The sequence below is a fragment of the Gossypium hirsutum genome, chromosome D09 (genome assembly GCF_007990345.1).
Source record: "Gossypium hirsutum isolate 1008001.06 chromosome D09, Gossypium_hirsutum_v2.1, whole genome shotgun sequence".
NCBI lineage: Eukaryota > Viridiplantae > Streptophyta > Magnoliopsida > Malvales > Malvaceae > Gossypium > Gossypium hirsutum.
Genome location: NC_053445.1, coordinates 3,463,535 through 3,480,643, shown reverse-complemented (window position 1 = coordinate 3,480,643; position 17,109 = coordinate 3,463,535). Strand labels below are relative to the sequence as shown.

Genomic DNA, 17,109 nt, shown 5'->3' with positions numbered 1-17,109 from the left:
TTTCAAAGCCACAAAGGGGCTTAAGGTTGAGAATTTGCCTTTAACCTGACATGACATACCCATCTTTCCTAAACCGATAAAATTGTTGACTCCACGGGACCAACAACACTTTTTTTTTCTCTTTTAACAAACAAAAAAAATTAGAAATAAAATACATTAAAACACCACAACGGCTCAAACTTGTCAGATATTTTTCTTTTTTTCTTTAAAAAATAAAAATTTCGTTCTAGTTTTTATCCTTTGTTAGAAGATAATTTAGAGAAAAAAAATCCTGAGTAAGGGAATTGAAAATGACGGAACCAAACGACTTGACAATTAAATTATTTGGAAAAACGATTCCTTTGCCTGTGAAATCTCCAAAAGCAGTCGTAGCAGCAACAATATCTAACATTTATGCTACGTGTGATGATGCTTGTAACCATAATAATAATTATAAAAAGGTAAAAGGGATGTTTTTTTTTTGATTCTTTTGTTTTCTGAGAATTTTGAAGGATGCTTATTGTTTAGAACATGGAAATGAACAATGGGTTGGTTTTTGATTCTTAGTTTTCGCTATAACAATGGTTACGGAGGAATTGGTTAAAGTTTCGTTTATGGTTTGAGAAAATTTTAAGTTTTTGAAAGTTGATTGATTTGTAGAATTCCCATTGTTAAGAACATGGAAATGAACAATGGGTTGGTCTTATATATTCTTTTTAGTTGAATTAATCATCATATGCCTTTCTATTATGAAGCTTTCTGGGTGTCTTTTCTTTGAATTTCAAGAGAATTCTCTGCAATTAAATTATGAAAATAATTCATTCTTGAAAGAAATTATAGATATAAATTTAGATAAAAGTAGTGGTTTCTTTGTAACCAATTATGATCCTAATATTTTGTTGCAACATATATTCTTTTAGGACCCTGGCATTAATAAGCTTAGTTGAAAAGCTTTGAATCTTGCCCAACAGTATACTAAATCATCAGTTCTTAAGCAACATTTGGTAATTTCTATTGTAGTTGCAAAATGCTGTGCTTGCTATTGGTGTTAAAACTGGTTCGTCATTTATCAAACAAAATAAAATGGAAAGAAACTGCGTTTAGTACTCTCAAATGATTTGTAATTTGCAGTTGTCTATAGAGTTTATTTAGTATTTTGGTGCTTATGTTTTATTTCCCCTACAAATTATTCAGGACATCGTGACAGATAAAACGATAGACGCCGAGCATGAACTCGGAGATCGAAAGGAGGACCGATCTAAACAGGACGGCACAGCTCCTCTGGTTGCTTCTGAAGAGTTTATGAATTTGGAGGTGACCTATGGGCCTAGTGACAAGCGTGATGCACTTTCTATAGAGAATGAAAGCACTGGTTTAGAAACTTGTAAAACCGATGAAGATCGTAATGAGACAAGTAATCCAGAAGAAAAAACCTTGAAGAAATTGAACAAAGTTCTTCCATGCCCTCGATGCAACAGCATGGATACCAAGTTTTGTTACTACAACAATTACAATGTGAGTCAACCGCGACACTTTTGTAAGAACTGCCAAAGATACTGGACTGCTGGAGGGACGATGAGGAATGTACCGGTGGGCGCTGGACGTCGAAGGAGCAAGAACTCATCCTCCCACTATCGTCACGTGATTGTCTCTGAGCCCCTGCGGAATGCATGTGATGGTACCGTTCTTACCCTTGGCTCAAACACACTCCTTTGTAAATCAAATCAAGTGCTCATAATGGTGGATTCGTAATGGGGTCCACCATTTGATAATGAAACCAATCGGTAATATTATTACCTTTGGCTCCAACACCCCTTTCTGAATCAATGAAATGCTCGTTATGGTGGATTTGAAATGGAGTCCACATATTCAATGAACAGTACTATTCTTGCCTTTGGCTCAAACACACCCCTTTATGAATCAATGAAATCCTTGTAATGGTGGATTCATAATGGAGTTCACATTGGCAATGAACCGAATGGCAACTATTCTTACCTTTGGTCCAATCACACCCCTTTATGAATCTATGGAATCTGTTTTAAACCAATGCAGATGAAACAATGTGCAATACCACACAAAACAGGTTTCATAAGCCTGAGGAGTTAAATATTCATGTTTCTTATAGAGGTGGAAAAAATGGGGTTGAGCATTTGAATGGATCATCGATTGCAAAAGCTGGGTCACAAGATCAAATGATGCAGAATTGTCGAAGTTTTCCACCTCATATGCCATGCTTTCCTGGGTTCTTTTTGCCTTACTCATGGAATTCAGCTCGGTGGAGCTCACCTCTACCTCCACCGACTTTCTGCCCTCCGAGCTATTCGATGCCTTTCTATCCCACAGCTCCATACTGGGGTTGTGCTCTACCAACCTCATGGAATGTCCCTTGGCTTCCTCAACCTTCCTCTGAAATGCAAACGGCCCCAAGTTCTGGTTCGAATTCTCCATCATTGGGTAAGCATTCAAGAGACGAGGACATGGGGAAACCATGCAGCATCGGAGAAGATGAACCGGTGAATGAAAACAATGCTGAGAGGTGCCTTTGGATTTCGAAAACATTGAGGATCGATGATCCAGGGGAAGCATCAAGGAGTTCTATATGGGTCACATCGGGTTCAAAGAATGATAAAGTGGATTCAATAGGCGATGAAAGACTGTTTAAAGGATTTCAATCAAAGGGTGATAAAAGGAACCAGGTTCTTGAAACATCTCCAATCTTGCAAGCAAATCCAGCAGCATTTTCTAGGTCAATAAACTTCCAAGAGAGCTCATAATCTTTTTGAAGCAAGCTAACTGAAGAGAACAAATCAAGTCTTACTGTTTTTGAAGGCATAGTGTTTAGCTGAAGTAGAAACCATGCACACACACACACGCATATGTATCAATGTGTATATTTGTTTTCGTTTAGATGGTTTGCAAGTTTTGTGAAATACATATGAAGTGGTGAGAGGTAGGATAAGGTAAATGTTTGTACCATAACCTAAGTTTGTATTTCAAATGAAATAGTGATCTAAATTTCAACATCCACAATCTCTTTCATAGCTTAATTGATTAAGATAAGTCTTTGTAGTCCTTAGGACCATAAGCTGCAAATAGCTCTGCAAGAAACCAATTTTTCCTTCTAGAATTGCATCCCACGTCTTTGCATAGTTGATCATTACAGTATATTTGGAGCAATGTACTCACACAAGACCTTCTATAGCTCTCTTTCTCATCCCTTCTCTTGCATTTTTCCCACTCCATAACATCCTCTTCCATCTTACTTATTGTTGGTAACCTGAAGTTTCCTGCAAGAAAATGTGCTAACCATTTGCTTCTCATTTCAGTGGAATACAGGATTGCTGGACTATCTGCATATCCAAGTATCGCTAGCTGTGGGATTTGAGGATGAATGCATTCCCTGCAATAATAAAGATAAATGGGTATGCATGTCCTATATGATGTCCCAGCCTAAAAAGAAGCCAAAAGATACCTGTAGAATGGGGCTGATGACTCAGCAATACATTTTTGGAACAAAGTTGAGCTGAACATGTTCTTCAACTTTTCTTCACTTTTGTATCCAGTGGCAAGAATTACAATATCAGACAACAGAGGTTTAGATTCGCCTTGTACAATTAAACCATTTCTGCAGAAGCTAAAGCTTTGTGATTTCTTCAAGAAAAGACTGCCATCTTTGATTCTGTCATAGAAATTAGCTGGCAGAACTGTGAACATACATGAAGAAATTTGTTTGAGGAATCTATGTGTTGGTACCATGTTGTATTTCTTCAATGGATACATGTACTTGAGATAGCACTCGATCGACATTGAAAATATCCAGAGCTGGAACACAGTAAGAGCATCAACTGCATGATTACATGAATATTTTTTCGAAAACACAGGAAAACTTACTTACCAGAGGTGAAAGCAGCATGGCTAGGAGCCAGATGAAGAAACCTTCACCAGGCTTGTGGATCATTAACTCTGTGAAGCGGTTCAAGCCTTGAAACACAAGTGGGAGTAAATATTCGGGGACAATCCAGTGAGCCGTCTTGAATAGCAGTGTACATGGGTGAGTTGCTCCTTTTGATAACCATAAAATTATGTCGAGTGTCAAAAGAAAGTAGATTATATACAAAAAAGAGGATTATTCCTAGAGAATGAGCCAAGGTTTGTACCGTTTTTGTTAGCAACTTCTGCTGCTATATCCACTGCTGATTTCTGAAATCCAATGACTGTGACTCGCTTTTCTTTGATTAAGTCAGCGGCAACATCATCATCCATTGCAGCATAATCCATGGAATGTAACACCTTGCCATTGAATACTTCAGGTCCTTTGCTCAATGGAAAATCAGGAATATTTGGCAAGTCACTATATCTTCCCATGCAAAGAATCACAAAATCCACTTGGTACACCTGCTTGTCATCATCAGTTGTCAATTCTTGTATACATAGACAAAGTCTAGAATTTTGTACTGGTGAGTGGCTACCTGATCTGTTGGAGCAGAAGCAGATGGATTCTGACCATTTCGTACGGTGAGACGCCATTTCCCCCAGGGAGAAAATGGCTCACCGGAGCCACCCCATAAGTCCCAAGAATGCAAATCTGCACTAGAGGATGTGACATAATCGATGCATGTTACCTTGGAGTTGAACTTGATCCTAGGAAGGATGTTGAAGTGAAGAGCATAGGCATGGAGGTATTCCAACACTTGGGTGTGATCAGGGTAAGTCTCTTTCACTTCACGAGGCCATGAAAAATCAGAAAACTGATAGAAATCTTTGGGTGTTTGTAGCTTAGTAGACTCTATTGTTTGTGACCAAACTCCACCAATGCCACTCCTTGCTTCAAACACAATGGGATTGAAACCTTTCTCTAGTGTATACTTACATGCCATTAAGCCACTAATTCCAGCACCTATGATGGCTATCCTCTTCTTATCACTCTCCATTTTGGACTAGTAATAGTGGTCTGGTGTGGTGGCATAGGTGACAAATGCAACAGTTTTTAAAGTGCTTTTTTGACTCCCTTTAGGTCAGTGAGGACAAAACTAAACCGAGTGATCACCGACCTGAAAATAGGGAGAAATGGCATTCAATTTAGAGCTGTTATATCGTCGTCGTCATCAGCTAAACCATGATGGTATTAGCCATTCAGATGGTTGCAATTGAAGTGGACCAGCTGGTGATATAATGCGAGCCTACTTTTAACAGTACTTTCATTTTCAATGATCAACATCTGTCAAAAACTGCAACAAGTCTCGTTATCGATGCATCCCTCATCATACGAAAGACGAATCGGAGGTTTCTTGCATGCAGGTTGAGATAAATCACCTGTTTTAATTCCCAATCCCAAGAGAAAAAGAAAGAACATGCAACAGGCTGTACTTCTTGCATGGCTGTTTTGGTTCAACAGTCGAACTTTTATAAGCAAATCTTAATGTTGTGTATAAATTGAATACTGCAATCTGTTTTTTTTTTCTTTGGCGATTTTATATATAGCAACCAGCTTTGTAATAATTGGCCCAATGGCAAGAGCATGATATTGTAAGCATGAGAGTCACGATTCGATACCAAACAATCCCACTCTCCTCCCTCAATTATAAAAAAAATAAGAAAACAAAGGCTCATCACCTTTGGTCTTAATTACATGGCATTTAATTGGTGAATGCTTATTACCCTTAGGCTTGTATGATAAACCATTGAAAATGTTAGATTATGATAAGTAATTACATAACTATTTATCACTTAGGGCGTGTTTGATAAACTAAAGAAATAAGCGTTGAAAAATAAAGTATTGAATTTTATAAACATTGAATTTATACGAAAAAACTGTTTGATGTATTTATAGAAATTAAGCACATTTGATAATAGTAAATCTTATTATTATATTAGATAAAAGTTAAAAGATTAAATTTGAATATTTTATTTTTTAATAAAATGGGGAATTAATTTATTTTAGAAGTAAAGATTTTGAAAAACAAATTAACTTACTGCCAGCAACATAAAGAAACAATGGTTAAACTCCTTTGTAATTTGTGATTGCCATTCCCATTCCCATTCCTCATTTGTAATTTGTACCCAACAAAATTAACCTACTAGATATTATAATACAAAGCTTTTGAAGTATCTCACTTTAGTATTCTAAAAGCATCTAATAGTTTTATGGCTAAATTTGCTGAAAATGCCAATATATATATATATATATATTATACATATTTATAAAAATAGGTCGATTTTGAAGAGAGAAAATGAAAACGCGTCTTATGTGTCGCGCTTTTAGCCACCTTAGCTGAAAGCATGTCCTGCAAGATGCGTTTTTTGACTCTCTTTTTTATCATATTAGCTCTTTTGGTCAAATAGTTAAATGTTAGTGGTTTTGTTTTAAGTCTAAATTTGATTCCTCTCCTATTATTTTTTTATTTCATTTTTTAATTTTTTTACTTTTAATTAATTTTTTAATGCATTTAACTTTTTTGGTTAAATGGTTAAATAATAGTGATTTCATTCTGGAGTCATAGGTTCAATTCCTCTTCTAAATACATTCATATTCTTTATTTTATGCTATAATTGATAAATATATTGTTTTGAAGTTTTTTTTTAATTTTTAATTAATCTTTTTAATTAATAACTCTTTTATTTATAAAATCAAATAATTATTGCAAATATCATTATTTTTTTGTGGAATACAATAACAAGACAAAGCCCAAACAACCAACACGACTAGTAAATTTTTATAATTGTTATATGTGTAATATTTATTTTTCAATCCATATCATGAGTGTAGTAAATTTTAATATTATATATTTTTGTATGTGTATTTGAAATATTTCACATACAAACATAATGATATTTGAAATAATTAATTGAAATATTTCACATATAAAAATATTTGGAATATCATACTCACAATATAGATGAAAAAAAATGATATTTGAAATAATTATTTCATTTTATAATATTTGAAATCACCATACCCACATTATAGGTGGAGAAGATAAATATTTTACATTAAATGTTATATATAAAGAAAAATATATCAAAAAAATTAGTTGATGTTTATATTATATATAAAGGAGTTATTAATTTCAAATATTGTTAACATAATGATATATATATAATATTTTTATTATATAATTACATATTTATTCTTTGATTTTATAAATAAAAGAGTTTTAATTAACAAAAAAACTTGAAAACAATATATTTATTAATTAAAAAAATGAAATAAAAAATACAAATGTGAGTAGGAGAGGAATTGAACCTAAAACTCAAGTATAAAACCACTAACATTTAACCATCTAACCAAAGGAGCTGATATACCAAAAAGGTAAGAAAGGACTGTAGGACGCGTTTTTGCTCTCTCTTCAAAATCAACATATTTCCCTAAATATCTCAGAAAGTGACCCATTTCCCTAATTTTTTTTATTTTGGCATTTTCTTCTTTTTTTTTGGTAGAAAAAAAAACAACATTAGCCGATTACATTAATAAGCACATAGCGAACTCATGTAGAATTAATTCTATCCACCAACAACAAGTCGCGCACCGAAATTGGGGATTCTTCAAAGGAAATCAATCCTACGCCACCATTAAACGCACATTTTTGTCGTTTAAATGTGCGTTTAATCCGCAAGACTGCCGGCTAGAATAGTTTTCACTAATAAGGCATTGTCACACTCCACGTCAATTTGTCTAAAACTCCTCTCCCAAGCTGTGTGCAACCCTTCTAACACCGCTGTTGCCTCAACTCTAAAATTTGAATCCTTACCAACCACAATCGAATAGCCACATAACCAGTTTACATCAGAGTCCCTAAACACTTTTCCACTGAAACCTTGGTCAAAATAGTCCATACTGACATATGTTAATAGTTAGATAATGAGATTTTGGTTTGATAGTATTTAATTGTACCAAAAATACTTTATATCATACAATAAATAACAAACAATTTTCAAAATTTCAAGGTCCAAATTAGTGTATTGTACTTATAAATTTTAAAATTTTTATATATTTTTTATTTTTAATCATTTTTATGAAAAATATTAGATTAAGCCAGGAGCTACCACATGTCATCATTTGATTAGTCCGTCAATTTATTTTAATGGTCAATGTGGTAAATGATTGTACAAGCCCATTTTTTGCCCGGGCCCATTACCAAAATTAAATAACCCAATACCCAAATACCAACCCACCTAGACCTAACCCAGTAACCATCAACCTAACATTCTGCCTAACCAAACCCAATACTAACCCGAGGCCCAATGCCTAAGCCCAATAATAAAAAATCTGCCTAGGGTTTCAGAAAAGAAACCCTAGCGCCGCACCTAGGCACTGCCGCCCCTATTGACCTTTGGTCTGCCGCCGCCGCCGCCAACGTCACGTCGCCACCGCCCCGGTCACGTCGCCGCCCCACTTGCGCCGTCACCTACAAGGAAGAAAACAATGAAGCAAAGAACACAAGCAGTAGAAAATCGGCTATAAAAAGCCAACAAAAATGTAACTTTGCTTCTTCTGGGAAGCTTTTGTAAAAAGGGATTATCAGAAATAAAAAAACAAGTTCAAGGTGATTACCTTTGTCATTTTTATTTTGGGTTGCGATTTCTTATTTATTTTTTATTTTTTTCTTTTTTTATACGAAAATAATAAGAAAAAGGGAGAAAAATTTACCCGAAACGTCCTGCGGATTCGCCGTCGGTGGTCCTTTGCCGTCGTCGGAATCGAACTCGAATGGGGACTGGGACCCTTCTTCTTTCGGCTCTTCGGGTTAAAACGGCCTAGCCTTGAACGCGCTAAAAACGGGGCTGAGATGCCCTTTGATTTTGCAACGCCGGCCTTGGGTCACGGCGGGGGCGCAGTTTTGGCCCTGACCCGCGTGGTGACCCGACCCAGGGGGAGGATCCGCGTGTTTTCTTTAAAGGGTATAATTTCGCGAGCAGTCCCTCTGTCTTTGAAGTGTGTCGCAATGTGGCCCCTTTTCGCTATTTTCTTTTATTTTTAATTTGGCCACAAAATTTTATTTCTGTTTCATTTTAGGCCATAGCAGCGCAACGTTTTGAACACTTGGTTTATTTACCATTTTGGTTCCCCTTTTTTGATGCGTCTTGCAATTTGATCCTTTTCATCTTTTTATTTTTTGAATCAGCCCGGCATTTTCATTTTTACTCCGATTTAGTCCTCTTTTTAGCATTTTTATTATTTTCTTCATGATTTTAATGTATTATCATCTTTACTATTATTATTATTATTATTATTATTATGTTTTATTTATATTCACTTATGTAAATTTTAGATATGTGTTTTATTATATTATTATTATATAATTGTTTTTTATACATATACGTGTATATATTTTTCTAACTTATTTAATATGTAAACACTCAATTTTATATACATATCTATATATATATTATTTAAATATGTATATTATATATATTATTATTTTATATCTATATATATGCTTTTTTTATGTGTAAATATATATATATATACACATATCTTACTTTATGCCTATATATATATCTTTACATTTAATTGTATTTACTATTTATTTATTTCATTTTCATTATAATTTTGAATGAATGTTTTAATTTTATTCGTTTTTATATTTTGTTATTTTATATGTTGTAAGTTTGACTTTTTATATTGATTGCTATTGCTCGTATCGTTTTTATGTTTTTATATTCATCATAGTTTTGCCATGCATAACAATGTATTTAGTTTTCACATTCTTTACAATGACTACGTGTTTTATTTTACTCGATATAACAAAATTTGTTTTTTAAAAAAATAGCATTTCATGTTTAGATTCGAGAAGATCGTACCCTAACTTACTGGGTTTCAATTTTCACAATATATCTAAATACACGAATCTTTTCAAACTCAAGTTTTTAAACGATCTCGGGAATTCGAGACATTGTGTCCTAACTTACTGGATATGATTCTCTTTCTCGAATAACGTAAAATATGCCCCTTTTCCTAAAATTTTCAACGTTTTAATACAAGGATCGTATTTTTAAAATTCTTCAAAATTCTCAATTTTCGACATTAAGACATTAAGTAATCAACTAGGTATCAATTTTGGGCGTATCGAGGGTGCTAATCCTTCCTCGTACGTAACCGACTCCCGAACCCGTTTTTCTGAATTTCGTGGACCAAAATCGTTGTTTTAATAAAATCAAAATATTTATTAAAAACAACCACTTTTCGAGGTGATCCAATCACACATCATAAAAAAGGATTGGTGGCGACTCCCGTTTCATTTTTCAAAACCCAAGTCGACCCCGTTTTCCATCCAAAAAATGGTGTCAACAATGATAGAAATCATTAACGGAGGGGTTTAATTGATTATTTTAATCAACGACAGAGACTCAATTGGGTGTGAATTTAATACAGGGGCTTAATTGATTTTTTCGCATTTTCTTAAGGACTTTTTTGACATTTGAGCCAATAAAATAAATCATCAAAACTGTTAAAATTATTCAATATCCATATCATACCAATAATTTTAAGTAATTATTACATATTACATAAGGCAATTAAGTAATTTTAACGGAAATATAAAATTTTTATGATTCCAAAACAAAAATACTAATCATTTTAAAATAAGAATTTTGAGAAAATTGTAATTTATTTTTAGAAAAATCATTTTTAAGGAAACTCATAATGACATGTAGACATTGCTATGTGGTATGTCTGTAGCAATGCCATGTAACAATATTGACATATTTTCTATGTTGATAAAAAACATATTACAATTTTAATTTTATTTGTGTTGGTGTAAAAAGAAAGTGAAGTTGAGTATCTCAAAGATTAGTTTTAGGAAAAGCGACGGATTGATCATATTGCATTAAGGGAGCTGGAGAAAATGATGACAGCGACACTTGTACAATTAACCCTGATGGGCTTGCATATCCAATTTCTCCCTAGAATCCAGGCCCTCAATCTACTCATTATGATTGTGGGATTGGTGAATTTGATCCAATTCTGTATTTTGTTCATGCAATCCAAGTTCCACTGATGCAATGCTTTCATTTCTCACATCCTTCGCTTGGCCCATCATGTTGCAACTCTAAGCTCCCATATATCATGTTTTTATCTTTTAAACTTCTATTTATTTTTATTTAATATATTATTATCATTATATATACTAGATTTTGCTATGCACGCGATGCGATGTGGGTGAAATAAAATATTTTATGTTAAAAATTTATTTAATAATGAATCTAAGTGGAATGATAACAAATCATCAGATCAATTTGGAACTAAAGTATGTTCTCTTCGTATCGTATTAATCGTTAAATCATCTGTTGATGAAACTTTTTAAAAAAAAACTTAACAGTCTAATCATTAAAAAGAAAATTTTCAAATAATTCAAGGATGAAATTATAATTTTTTTAATTAAATGATGAAATTTTTTCCATAGTTTACGTTTAAAAGTACAGAACGGGCGAAAGTAGTTGTGCTAAATTAGATGAAGATGACAGGCGATGGGGGGATTTGCTTGATTGAAGTGCTTGAATTGAATATAATGTTTTCCACTCCATTCTAAAATTTCACTATTGGCTTTTAAGTTTTACAATATTTTAATTTAATAAATAGTAAAATTAAACTTTAATTCTAAGATGATAAAATTTTAATTTAATCTTTTAAAAATTATAAATATATAAACTATTAAAATCGTGAAAAATATTTTTTAATTCTCACAAAAATATTTAAATTGAATTAAAATCAATCTTTAATATTAGAAATTGAGCCTAATTCATATTTTAAATTTTTTGTTGAAACACTTTTTTTCAATCTAATATTTTTATTAACCAATTTAAATTTCCAACAAAGTTTCAAACTTAAAACAAATATAGAAATACAGGAAATAATGAATCCTCCATTTACTAAGAGCCTTGAAAGAGGCATGAATGGGAATTCACCGAGAGATCCACCAATTTCCCTTTATTTTTACGTCCAAACATTTATGAATCGAGAATGAAACTCAAATTTGAGACCTCAACCTTTCTATTACACTAAGATCTTATTAACAAAAATATATTATTACATTTGGAAAGGTATTAGATTATATCACACCCATGAAAAATAAAGTTATGTAACAAATATTTTTTATAAAAAAATTAATATAAATAATAACTAATACTTTTGTTAAAGGAAAATATTTGGTACCTACTAGACTTGTCCATGGGTCGGGTCACCCGGTCCAGCCCGAAAGGTCGCCCAAAATATGAGAGGGTTTGGAGAAAAATATAGGCTCGAAAAATGGGTTTGGGTTTAAGAATGAGTCAGACTTCATGCAAAGATTTTTTAGCCCGGGTCTGACCCAGCCCGATTTTAATAACATGAAATTTTTACCCTTATTCCCACTTCCCAGCAGACCCAGTCCCGATATTCTCATTTCCCTTTAATCCCTAATCCCAAATTTTTTTTATGCTTCTTTCTTCTTTTTGCTTGTTTCTTGCTTCTTGCTTCTCCTCCTTTAGCTGCTTTTCGCTTGTATTGTTGCCACTGTCGCCATTGCTGCTTCTCTTCCTTTTGCTATTTTCGCTTCTTGCTTCTTCGCCAGTCGCTGCTGCTGGTTTTCACTTCTCTACCTTTTGCAACTTCGCCGCTGCTCATTTGTCTCCAATTATCATAAAAACATCATTTTTAAAATTTAAATACAGTGAAAATACCTTTTGTATTGATAGTAAGATAAATTCGTATTTTTAATATATTTATTTTGGATAATTATTGAAAAAATGTTATTAAATTTAGAGTTTTCTTATCAGGATTAAAGTTGGTGTGTTGAATTCAAACTCTTACAAAAATGGGCTAAGTTGGAACAAAAAGCAAAGATGAGGGCTTGATTGAAATATTAAAGATACAAAGATGACTGGATAAAGATTGAAGGGTTGAAGATTTATTTTCCAAAATTCCATTTAAACTATTTATTTTCAAGCATGATTCTTTCCATGAATAACTAAACCTTTTTTAGCTTTAGCCTGGAAATTGCTCCAACAAAACAATCGTGAGATATGAACCCGCTCAAAAAAACCTCTCAATTCGGTATTCGCTATCTCTCTGGTATATGAGATAATACATATTCGTCCCTCAAAATTGATTCAATTTCAATTCAAAAAGCGCGCATTGGGTTGGAACGTTTGGCGTACAGTTGGGAAGTTGAGTTGGCGGTGCTGTATTCAAAATCCCGCGAACAAATTGACGTGTTCAATTAGAAAAAGCTAGATGGATTTCGTCAAGGGAGATAGTGATCGGATTTAGACGACTCACATGGTTGAGGCCATTAATTCGAGTTGGGCTTTTCAGATTACAAGACTGTCGAAGTCCTAAATTACGAGTACGTGCCACGTGGTTGGAAATTCGGCAAGGGTCGATTTGTAGGTTATACCAGGATTGAATACGAGAGGAAGAGTTGGCAGTTTTAGAGATCCTTGATTGCTATAACCAGCTTATCGCTTGGAAGAGAAAATTTGTTTCAATGATTGATTCAAGACTGGAGTACACCGAGGCTAAGGCTAAGCTTAAAAATATTTTATTTACCAATTTATTTTTGCATTTTCGAATTTGTTTTTATTTTATTTTATTACACTTCATATTTCCTTATTTTATTATCTTAATCAATTTAAACCCCCCATTTTTATTTCTTTTTTTTAGCACTACTACGCATAGGTTGTGGGCACGACTATGACAGCGACAGCGAATCTGGTCACAAGAAAAGGCGAAATTAGATAACCAGTCCTTGTGGATTCGACCCTACTACTCTATATTTCAATTTACTGTTATATTTGTCGTAGGAATTTATATTTTTTGGTTTCGATGTCCATCATGTATCCTTATCATTATTGTTAAAAATATCACTATTCCACTCACATTTAAACACTTCGATCATTGTTTATCTTTATTTATTTCCACTGTTTTTTTTGTTAATTCACAAAATTATATAATTTTTCCTTTTTTCTAACAAGCTAATTTCCAACTTTATTTCCAGATTGAAAAAAAATATTTGGTTGATACTTGTATTGAATTGCATAAATTATGGTATTATGCTTAGATGCTTATATTAAACATTTAAATTGCATCAATTATGTTTTTTTACTTAGATATGGTAACTTATTTGCATCGATTATGGTATTATGCTTAGATGCTTGTATTGAACATTTGAATTGCATCAATTATGTTTTTTTTTTGTACTTAGATGCCTTTGTGGTAACTCATTTGCCTCTTTAATAAGTTTTCATCTAATTTTCAATATTTGTTAATGCAATTTGATAATTTTTGGGAATTATTTGCTTTAATTTTTTTAGTTTATTTGATATATTGTTTTTTAAATTTATTTCATGTAATAAAATATTTTTTAAAAAAAGGGTTGAGCCGGGTCGGGTCTGGGTTTAGCATATATAACATGTTCCGTGCTTAGACAAAAATATCAACCCATTTTTTGGGCCAGGCCAGGCCAAGCCTAAACTTACCAATCGGCCAGGCTTAAACCCAAACCGGCCCGACCCATGAACACCTCTAGTACCTACTAGTAGAGTTTTTAAATTCTACAAGTATGGTTGGAGGGATGACATGTGTCCTTTAGAGTGCACTAAAATATTAAAAAGTAAATATATAAAAAAATAGGACACGTGACAATTTTTTAACTATACTTGTGGAGTTAAAAGATATATATGATTATACTAAATAATAACTTTTTATTAAACGAAAAAAAGATAATTTTTTTTAAAATAATACAATTTATTTTATAAAATAAAAATACTTTTATTATTATTCAATTAATTTAATGTTGGATTAACATAGATAATAAATAAGAAGAGCCGGCTATAAATATTATTATTATTTTCCGAGAAACTTCATTCAACAAAAGGAAGTGGCAGTGAAGGAAGATAAGGCAGATTTTCCAAGCAAACAAACGAGATACTTCCACTTGCAAGTAAACAAATGGCACGTAGGTAGGCCAAGTTAGACCCAGTTTTCTTTTCTACCTGCTCTCTCATTATTTTATACAAAATGTTTTATTTATTTCGTAGAAAAGTATAACACTTTAGATTTATTTATTATTTATATAAATTATTTGGAATATAATATGATAAATATATTATGCTCCCGATATTTTGGAATTCAAACAACCATCCTAAAACTCAAAGTTTATATATATATATATATATATATATTCTTTTATATAATACTAAGCGATGCACGGATTGATTATATATACTAATTAAAATATTTTTATTAAATTAAAGTCTTTCGCTTAGAATTTTATAAAAAATATTTAATAATATAATTGGTGTATTGATTAGTTTCGATATACTATATTAAAATGATTTAAATAATTAAATATAAATTAGTATGTTCATAAAAGATCAAAAATAATATTGTAACATGAGTTTATAAGTTAAATAAACATATGTTTAATTAAAGTATATAAGAAAATGAATTAAAAGTACCCGAATTTCAATTCAATAATTTTTAAGATATTTTCATTTAAATTTAATTATAAAAGCATTAAATATATTTTAAAAATTGGTTTGTATTTTGATTCATTTGATACTTGTTTTTTTAAATTAATTTATTTTTAATTTATATTTTAAAAAATGTCAAGACTATTGTAGCATCCGGTGACGTTTTCCAATTAGGTTTTTCAACCTTGGAAATTTCCCGGGAAAGGCCCCATTTTCTTTTTCATGATTTCTTTTCATGTTCTTCTTCCTCGTGGTCTTGCCTGCAACATACAGGCAACTTCCTCTTTCAACACCCTTTGAAAACTGATCAGGTTTGATTGCTAAGCCTTTAAATACCTCATCACCATATCCTCAACTTTTCATCAATACATGAAAATTATTTGTTTTTCAATATCATCCTCTCTCAACCTGGCTAGCAATTTTCTTGCTTCTCATCTTCCATGGAAACCTTTCTTGATTTAACCTTATTGTTTCATACTTTAACATGTTATAATAGCAACAAAAGCTTTCTCTCGAGATGCTGGTCTTTCCCAGAGCATGAAAATGACAGCTCCAAGGCACCAGATTGCGAGAGAACTCTTTGTTTTGATCGTTCAAGCAATGGAGTTTCGAGTTTATCGGCGAAGAAAGAAGATGGTGTGAGAATTCATAGGAAAGACGTGCAAAAATTGATGGGAAATCTGGGGATTTTTTGCGACCAAGAAAGTCAGCAACCGAATGAATCATTCGGTTTTAATGAAGTTTCAAGGTTGTTTGAAGAGGAGGAACCAAGTTTGGATGAACTGAAACAAGCTTTTGATGTTTTTGATGTGAATAAAGATGGGTTTATTGATGCAAAGGAATTGCAAAGAGTTCTTGGTGTTTTGGGATTGAAACAAGGTTTAAACCTTGAGAATTGTAACAAAATGATTAAAAGTTTTGATGAAGACGATGATGGTAGAATAGATTTTAAAGAATTTGTAAAATTTATGGAGATCGGTTTTTGCTGAATTAATTTTGGAAAATTAATATATATTTAATATTTTGATCTCAGTTTCTTGTTATGTGGCTTTAGTTTTCTGTTTTTGGTCTGTTGTGGTTGTACTTTTAAGTACGAATCTGTGTTTGGGAGGCGAGAAATTATTAGTCTGAAAGGAAAATTTCAGAAAGAAAATTAATAATCTCCGCTGAGACATCTGCAGTGGTCTCGAAGGAGAAAACAACTTGGTTAAATTCTTCTATTAGTCCCTGTACTTTATGAAAATTATGGATTTAATCTCTATACTTTAGTTTGGTTATTTTTAGTCTCTCTTCTTTTCAAATTTTAAAATGTCAGTCCTCACCAAACAGTAACCTTTAAATTCATTAAGTTCTATTTTTTTAAAATCTGAGCTAACAAACATATTATTATATATGTAATGTCATATTAGCTTGTAATCTTCAAATATTACTCACTAAAAATCGAGTTAATGGACAACTATTATAATTTGCATCAAGACTGAAATTTCAAATTTTGAAAAATATAAAGACTTAGAATGACTTAATTGGAGAATATTAACTAAACCTACAACTATGCGCATAGTATATGACTAGTAATTGAATTGAATCAAGCAAATTTAACTGCTACTGTTTCGGGTAGTACTAAAGTTTCAAAATTTAAAAAGTACAAGGACTAAAATTGATTGATTCAGAAAATAAAAG

At 32.3% G+C, this 17,109-nt stretch overlaps 3 protein-coding genes across 3 annotated transcripts; 2 read left to right on the top strand and 1 right to left on the bottom strand.

Annotated features, from left to right (window-relative positions):
- Positions 1–164: 164 nt before the first annotated feature.
- LOC107890451 (cyclic dof factor 1) lies at positions 165–3,002 on the top strand. The gene is made up of 3 exons (XM_016814868.2): positions 165–440; positions 1,174–1,657; positions 2,032–3,002. The coding sequence occupies exons 1-3, from the start codon at positions 291–293 to the stop codon at positions 2,751–2,753; spliced, it is 1,356 nt and encodes a 451-aa protein (XP_016670357.1). The 5' UTR covers positions 165–290; the 3' UTR covers positions 2,754–3,002.
- Positions 2,947–5,540, bottom strand: LOC107890450 (probable flavin-containing monooxygenase 1). Its single transcript, XM_016814867.2, has 5 exons — positions 4,449–5,540; positions 4,137–4,374; positions 3,875–4,041; positions 3,452–3,801; positions 2,947–3,379 (listed from the first exon to the last, which is right to left on the bottom strand). Exons 1-5 carry the CDS (start codon positions 4,908–4,910, stop codon positions 3,031–3,033), a joined length of 1,566 nt encoding a protein of 521 aa, XP_016670356.1. The 5' UTR covers positions 4,911–5,540; the 3' UTR covers positions 2,947–3,030.
- Positions 5,541–15,599: 10,059 nt separating this feature from the next.
- Positions 15,600–16,461, top strand: LOC107890452 (probable calcium-binding protein CML46). Its single transcript, XM_016814869.2, has one exon. The coding sequence runs from the start codon at positions 15,870–15,872 to the stop codon at positions 16,416–16,418; it is 549 nt and encodes a 182-aa protein (XP_016670358.1). The 5' UTR covers positions 15,600–15,869; the 3' UTR covers positions 16,419–16,461.
- Positions 16,462–17,109: the final 648 nt, after the last annotated feature.